This window comes from Mastacembelus armatus, chromosome 12 (genome assembly GCF_900324485.2).
Source record: "Mastacembelus armatus chromosome 12, fMasArm1.2, whole genome shotgun sequence".
NCBI classification, from domain to species: domain Eukaryota; kingdom Metazoa; phylum Chordata; class Actinopteri; order Synbranchiformes; family Mastacembelidae; genus Mastacembelus; species Mastacembelus armatus.
Window position 1 is genome coordinate 13,762,355 of NC_046644.1, and position 8,895 is coordinate 13,771,249.

The window sequence follows — 8,895 nt, forward strand, 5'->3', positions numbered from 1 at the left end:
CATTTGAATAGAGTTAATATTTCTGAAAGCTCTCTCAAGCAAACCCTTAAGGGAATTACTGTAGTTGACGGTGCTCAGAAAAAAAAACAAAAACAAAACAAAACAATGAACTATATTAATTTTAAACTGCTCAAGCTGCAAATAAAGTCAGAGCTATGAGTGTTAACATGTTATTCATTTTACGTCAGCTAAAAAAAAAAAAATAAAAAAGAGTGAAAATTGTCACTGTAGCGTCAAGCAGTTTTATTCAGACAAGATTCACCATAGAGGCCTGCTCCTGTAATTCAAAACCCAGTCAGACTCTATTCTTCTATTCTTAAGAAGAGAATGGCAAATTATTGCTCTGTGAAAAATTATAGTCTCTCCACAAATGACGCTGGGTGATCGTGACCTTGGCACACCTTCTTTGACTCCTGGTTATTTTATAATCACGTTTCCATTTATCATTGTCATTAGTTTCATGATAATTTGTAGCTTCTGATGTTAAACTGAACATTGGAAATCTTGGCCCAAACAAGTTAGGTTTATATTTGCTGTAATCTTGCCCATTAAAAATCCATTCCCACAATGAATTGTGATACATTTCCAGCAAAAGAAAAACTACTATGACAGGACCACAACAGAAAAATTAAAATTCAAGGTAAGGGACATCTCAGTGCTCATTACACAGTTTGACTGCCAAAAATAAGATGTGCAACGTCTCCGCAGCAATAACTGCTTGGCACCAAACACCCCATGCTGCCCATGGCAAAATATTAGACTCTCACAAATTACCACTTTAAATGAGACAAAATACGGCCACTTGATATTTCAAGCATGCATGTTTGTGTACTGCAGTGTTTTATGTTGCCACCTGGGCATCTACAGCTATGCAGCAGTTTGTATATCTGACGTTTTAAAAATAATGCGCTCTAAAACAACAACTGCAAAAAAACATGGCTGTTAACATTTACAGAAGTGGCATCACCTCTCTGACACACACAATACATATTTAACATGTCCTGTCCACCTTTTGTGCAGAGAATGCACTGCACAACTGAAATTAAAACTTATGCACACAAGCTGGTGGAGGCTCTCAGCCAAGAGCCTCACATATTTGACAAAGGACTTTAAAGCTAACAGCTGCTGATTAATCACGATGGGTCTAAATTACTGGCTGGCTCTCAACTAGGTATGGAGCTGGATGCCCAGTGCGCTTAGAACCTCCTTTGCATGTACTTGACAGCTGCACAGAGTAAATGCCACCTTTGCCTATTTAACGGCATCTTCCTACTTCTTCTAATTTAAGCCAAAAATAACTTATAAACACAATAGATGTAAAATGCTTTCACACATTCAAATTCAGTTGTTAATTTATTGCAAAAGTGATTAATAGCAGGCTTTAGTTTTTTGGCGTTATCCTCATGAGGTCACATTCTTATTCTGAGAAAGTTGGTATGCTGTGTAAAAATATGTACATAAAAATGAAATGCAATGATTTTCAAGTCTCATAAACCCATATTTTATTACCAAAGAAAATAGAAAACATATCAAAAGAAAAAAATAATGTCATTGATGGGTAAATTTGACCCGGGAAGACAAAAGGTGTGTCGTATTGTCCTCAAATTTACTACACACCTTTTGTCCTCCCAGGTCAAATTTACCCATTCTGTTTTGACTATTTATAAAGCATTAGGTATAAAATGATCACCAATTTTTTAGTTTCACCTTTTTAGTGAATTTGTTTCCAACATATTAACATATATTTTACACTTATAGTAGGGAACCATCCATGTCATTTTTAGTTAATTATAAGTGAGAAAACCAAAGTTATCACATATTAACTTTTGAAAATGGGTCAAATTGACTTGAAAAGAACAGGAGGGTTAAAGCTCCATCATAAAAAAAAAAAAAGCTGTATATGAACATAATCCAGAAACGCCACCGTCTTCTCTGGGCCAAAGCCAATGGTCAGTGGCAAAGTGAAAAACTGGTCTGTGGTCAGACAAACATTCATTTTGGGAACCATGGGCACCACATTCTCCAGACTAAAGAGGAAAGGAACTTTACAGCTTGTTATCAGTGCTCAGTTCAAAAGTGTGCATCTCTGATGGTATGGCGGGTGTATTAGTGCCTATGGAATAGGCTGCATGCACATCTGGAAAGGCAACATATTTGCAGCAAATCATGGTATTATCTTTATGTGGATTTTACACAGCATCCCAACTTTTATGAATTGGGGTTGGAAATATCATATACATTGTATAAGACACTGTTTTGTAGAGGATATGACATGCCATCTAAGATATATATATATATATATAGTTGGGTAGTAAATGCATGTGCAGAATATAAAATGAATAGTGTATCATTTATGCAAAAAAAAAAAAAAGTATTTACCAAGATGATGTAGCTAGTTTGAATGAGGTAAATGAGGTTTTCCCTGTCTAAAGGTTATATAAATGTATCCAAAGAACAAAAGTGTATATAAAGCTTTATTGCGCTGTGTCCTCTAGTATGGTCAACTGCTAATATGACTGCCACAACATTTAAGTTACAGTGCAAGTCAATTGCACATCAAGAGTTAATGTTGTAACTTTGGTTTGGAGACTTCTGCCCTCTAGTGGTCAAGAATTACTTTTGTTTTTGATGAGTAATACTGTCCAAGGTTATTACGATGAATACAATGTGAATAATTACTGATCTGCTTAAGTACTAAAACTGTTACATGAAGTGGGGGAATAGGTGTAGATTTGAAAACATTTTTAAAAATCTGCAAATTTAGTGTTCACAGAATACCACTATAAAATTCCTGCTTTTTAAAAAACAGCACAAATCATTCTGTCAGCTGCTTCAATAGAGATGAAGTGGTCTGTCCTTGGTGCACCTGTCTTGTAGTTGTCAAAGGAAATATGGATGTGTGTGTATCCAAAATGTGGGAGTATATCTTGATCCACAGCAGCTGCCCCTCAAGCACAATGACAACCATGCTTATTCAAATACTCTTTGTGTAAAGTGGGAATAGAGGAATAGAATCAAATCTGTTCTATTTTCAGATGGAGCCAAATCCTATTTGTTTCTTCTGTCCCAACAATAGTCCTAATCACATTAACACAGCTGATCTGGTGAAAAGCTTTTATCAGCAATCCTGCAAGAATTATAATTTTCTCTTCAAATTTAAATGCTGAGTACACTGAAATGACATTTTTGAAGCAACTTGTAATCATATTGCCTTTATTAGTGGATTTTTTTTTTTTGTGGATGTCCATATCTCACTGGCATTTCATTTTATTTCAGTGTTTATTAAAAATGAGTAGTTTTACAGTCAATATTTCTTCATAGAACATTATGTTTTGCTTTTAACAGCATAAAAATATTGTCAGTGCCAAAGTGACATAATTTCTAAATAGACAGATGTTAAGCAAGGTTCCAGAAAATGGAGGAAACGGATGTCAAATGAAGTCTTTACGGCTAAATGTCCTGTTTACCCAGAGAGAATGTGCTTTACAAAGGAGCTATAGTTGATACATCCATTGGCATCCTCCTGTCCAGCCATCAGTCTGTCCACCTCATCTTCAGTCATCCTCTCTCCTAGTGTCGCCAGCACATGGCGCAGCTCTGCTCCCATGATTGTGCCATTGCCTTCCTTATCAAAAACTCTGAGACCCTCCACAAAATCCTCAAAGTTTCCTTGATCTTTCGCACGGGAGATATGTTGGAGCATTGGCAAGAAGGTTTCAAAATCCACCATTTTAGTGCTCATGTCCTCTGGCCGTGGTTTCCCAAGCACTTTCAGCACATCTGCATTGGTAGGGTTTTGGCCCAGAGCCCGCATCACTTCCCCACACTGGGCAAATGTGATCTTCATTTCTCCAGTGGGTGTGCGGTCGAACAAGGTAAAGGCCTCTTTGAACTCCTCAATCTGGTCAGCAGTGAACTCGAGAGTGATGCTTTTAGGATCAAACACAGGCTCCTTGGGTGGCTCAGGCTGCGGTTCTGGAGGTGGTGCTGGCTTAGCAGCTGGAGCTGCATCTTTCTTAGGTTCTGGCTTTTTGGGCTCAGGTTTTTTTGGTTCAATCTTCTTTGGTGGCATGTTAAGGGATTGAGAGGTGAGCTTGTACTTGCTGAGAAACAAGCAGGATTCTAAAGGGATAGGAATAGAAAAGTGATTCCAGAGCACACAGGGCAACCCCTCTTCCAAAGCTTTTATATGTGCTTTCTCTAGGGAGCCAGACAGCAATTTCCAACGGCACACTATAAAAGGAAGAAACTCAAAATAGATCCCCATAGCAAGTGATGTCAACATTGAGTATTGTTCTCAGCTGCCGTCATCCAGCTGACAGGGCTATTTGCTGTCATTAGTGAGGTCCAGTTGCATTAGGACAAAAATGTTCATGTCTTTCTGGTGGACAAAGGGATCAGAGCACAGCCAATGTATCAGTCCATGAGGAAGAGGGACCAAAATAGATTTGCTCCCTAACTGCAGAAGAATCGCTGCTTTCAAAAACAATAGTTCTTTGTTAGACGATCGTTGATATCTAACTCACAAATAGTTAAATCTATGTCATTGGTCTCAGGTGGGCTGTGCACACCTTGGAACTTGGTGTTGGATATCTATATTAAGAGGTGGGGCATTCTCTTCTTAGATACTAAGATGATAAGGTTTGATGAAAAAACATTAAATATGCCTGTGAATTTATGCTATCATTTTAGCTTTGAAGGACAAAATGTCAACCAACACATTTTTAAAATGAGAGATGTGTTTTGGGTAATATGTGTGTTTGGTGCTTCGTTCAGGGACTTTGCCTATTTTTTTTTTTCCAAGAAAAATGATAGCTTTCATTCTACCTCCTGTTACTGAGCAGGTTAGTGTGTTCCACCATATTTACCTGGCAAGCTCTCACAGATTCTAAAGTGACTTCTAATTAAGACTTTATTAAAGGTTGATGTACTGAAAAGGTCATGCAGTTATGCCCATAAATTAAAAATACATTTAGATGACAGTTTAAGACTGTATACGATATACAGGCAAGGGAAGTTTATTTATATAGCACAATTCATACACAGGTATGTAGTCTACTGCAGGTGTGTAATTACAGCAACATTTTTTTCTTTTGGGAGGAACGGGCAGGGGGATATTTAGATGTTTGACTCACCAGCGCATCACATTACTGCATTCAAATGTGTATATTGTATTTTTGCTTTTAGTGTATTTAAGAGTATGTTTTGCAGGGTAACAAGGTGAGAGAAAGCAAGGCAATTCCATTGTGTGTCTAGTTCATAAATGTATAATATGTCACTTGGCTTTATGCAGATGACTAGTCTGTAATACCCTTCAGTGAGTGATAAATTAACCAACACCACATTCATTTTAATTTATGAGAAAGAAGATGGACATATGGAGATTATATATATATATATATATATATATATATATAGATATTATATAAATATAAACGCAATGTTAATCACAGAAGCTTATATTGTTATGCATACATTGCACTTTATCAATTTAGTTTAAGATAGTTTTAGCCAGTCATGCACTGCTCACAATCACCATTCCTTAGCTTCCAGCCAGTCCCCTTTGATCTGTCAATCTAGAAGTCAGCCTGAAGTCCTTGGACAGTGTTTTGTTTTGTTTTTTTTTTGTGCTGATGTGTGTGTATGTGTGTGATTGTCCTTAGCCTAAGATCATTATCTCCCTTCTCTTTGCTTTTGAGGTCACATGGCTAGTAAAACTGACAGCTAATTTGTCGTCGTTTGGTGTGTACGTGAATGTCAGTATGTGCACATTTGTGTCTGACAGAAACAAAGAGACCTTCAAGAGTCTAGAAGGGAATATGTATAGTGAAGAACCATACATGTAAGATACAAAGTATTTCCTCATTGGCCTTTATCAAAATAAAGAAATTATAAAAGATTTTACGTTATACACCATCCTCTTCACTTAGTGGTAGTAATCACTGTCATATTGCCCAACAAACGGCTCAAATATGTATGAATTATCCCTATTTTCATAATAGTACTGTGCACCATGCATTTTACGTTTAAGGTAAACACAAGGTTACAGCTAGTCTTTACATTTTAGCACATAAACCACATTTTGGAGGGACCAAAATGAATAAAATGTCATCAAACCTTGGTAATGCACAAACAAACCACTGCAAGAATTTTTGAGAACTCAAGCACAAGCTTTGTCAGGCTGTCACTGGGCTGTGCAGAGATGTGATGCTGGCTGGACAAGACTTGTTATTGTCCAGTTTTTCCATCAAGCTTCCTTCAAACAAGGCTTCAATCAGTACACTGAGACTGCAATGATTGAACCAGTTGATTACTGTCAAACAAGTGGTAATTTCATCAGTCTCTCTGATCTGTCAGCCATCTATACAATACATGTTAAGAAGCACCGTTTATCTCAGATCTTTAAAAACCCATTCAAATTGATTTTCTCTCGTTCTTAAAATCTTACATGAACACTGTCACATTATAGTTGACTGGCTATGAACTCCTATTAGGATCAGGTTTTTATGAGGTTACTGATACTATTGCCCATATACATCCGCCACAAGCTTTTGGGCAGCAATTTGCACATATATTTTTTCAAACAGACTGACAACTAGACAGTGATGAAAAACTAAAAGGTAAAAGTGAATGTCTGAAATTAGTCCGTAACTAGCACTAAGATGAAGAAGGCAAATCCAGGAGAAATGGTGCATGGCAGTAAATCAATATTAAACTCTGTTCTTTCAATTTATATTATGACTTTGATACTTTGTGTTTCAAGGACTTGCATATGCAGTATATGCACAGAAAAAAAACAGCAATCACAAACCTGAATTACATTATAAAGGGGCATTAAATTACATAACACATATGCACAATATTACAGTGGATATCAACATAACTACTCTCTCAAATATGTCTTAAATATGATGTTCTATGTACACTATGTAACACTGAACTCTATATATACGCACGCACGCACGCACGCACAGGTACTGTTTTCTGTGCATATGCGGTATCAACTATTTATAAATATAAATAAGGTCACTCATTCCCTTCTAAACACCAGTGCTTACCTACTTCCCTTTAAATGTATGTGTGGGTGTGCCAGCATGCCTGTGTTTTGTGGAGGTCTTCAGACTGTTTGTTTGTATCTGTCTGATAGGGTGGTCAAAGACAGCAAGCCCCTTAATCCCTGAGATAACACTGGGTATGACAGCAGGCAGACCACTGGTCTGGTCTGAGCTAATAAAAGAGAGTGATTGAGGCAGTGGTTACATTCCTCCTATGGGCCTGATAGGGTGTGACTCAGACTTTAAAGATTCAGTGTTTTCCTAACTCGCTAAAAAGGGAAGCAGCCATGAGCCCTAGCTTCTCTCTGGAGCCCCATTGACTGAGCCGTATGTGGGATTATTTAGCTAAGAGGACAAAAAACATTTTATTTACCCTTAAAGTCCCCAAATCAAATTTCTCCCTTTACATGAAAAGCCAGCTACGAGTTGAGCAGCTACGAAATTTTAAAATTTGAGGCTTGCGAAAGATACTTTGAATACATGAAGCCATTATGTTTAAAAGAACTATAAACACCTAGCAGTTGCCTACCAAGATTTAATTATGTGCTGACAGTGAGGTATTTAATGTGTAAACATTAGAACCTCTACAGCTGGCACTCCAAAGAATGGGAGCGTTTTCATCAAAACTTCGAAAAACATATGGCACTTGTTTGAATTAGAAAATCACAAATAGGAATTCATTTCTCTATTTCAAGGTGTAGTAAAGACTCATTTCAAAACTTTTTCATATGAGTCCAGTAATAATACTGCATTGTTATAATGAAATGACTGTTGCAGGAACCAGCTTGCAGACATCTGTGTAAACAATTTAATTAAGACCATGTTTGATGAATTATAGCTAGTGAAGGCACTGCCTGTTCTAATACTTCAGTTTCTTAATTACACAAGACATCCATGTGTTCATTCTCTTTGCCCACACCATACTCTTTCCCCCTGCTCACAATGATAGAAATTGAAAAACTAGAAAAAGGGAAAGTGCATTTCACACTCTACTGAAGCAAAGCAAGCAATTTGAAATTAATCAAAACACAATAAGTTTACAACATGATAAAGAGGTGCTGTATATGAAATGAGGAGAGTCAATTTGTGATACTCAGCTCTCTGTTTTACATTACAACATTTAAAATAGTAATAGCCAAGAGTAGCATTTGTGTTAAATAACATTTTTGGTGAGAAATATTCACATCATTATAAGCACAAGACTAAATATAAAGTCTTCGTTATCCTTTTTGGTTAAATGGGTTTTGCAAATGCTCTTTGGAAACTTTAATAACAGACTGAACGTGTTTGTGAGGGGGGAAAAAGCACTCAAGGGAACAGAATTTTGTGTCTTTCATTCAGTTATATATAGAAGCAACCTTTGTCATTTAAAAAAAAAAAAAAAGGTACACCACCAGTTAAGCCAAGTATTGAATGTCAGCACTTATAACAATAGAACTGACTTTAACCAACTGAACCTTGAATCAGAGAGGAACACATTTCACGCTCAGGGGTCAGATTATCATATATGATTGACACAATCAGTGTATCTTGTTTCGTCTGAGAGGCCCATCAGACAGAGCAGCCCAGTTCAAAAATCAAGCAGAGTTATACTCAGGGAAATGTACTTGGATAAGATTTTGAACAGCAGTTGATTGCTGTGATGACCCCATCAGTGCCAAGACAATTTTTGGTGATAAATTATGAAATGTAGTAAATTTTATTGTAAATAACACTAGTACATGATAACAATACTGAAATGCACTTGCATTTGCAAACAATGTAATTATTAGTATTCTTACTAATATTTAGTGTATAGTTCTTTCTCAGTTATCTAGGCAGCACCCATGGCTGCACCAAA

General features: G+C 36.8%; 1 protein-coding gene across 1 annotated transcript; it reads right to left on the reverse strand.

The window, feature by feature from the left end:
- Positions 1–3,196: 3,196 nt before the first annotated feature.
- LOC113125031 (myosin light chain 4) lies at positions 3,197–4,174 on the reverse strand. The gene has a single exon (XM_026298287.2). It carries the CDS (start codon positions 4,070–4,072, stop codon positions 3,464–3,466), a length of 609 nt encoding a protein of 202 aa, XP_026154072.1. The 5' UTR covers positions 4,073–4,174; the 3' UTR covers positions 3,197–3,463.
- Positions 4,175–8,895: the final 4,721 nt, after the last annotated feature.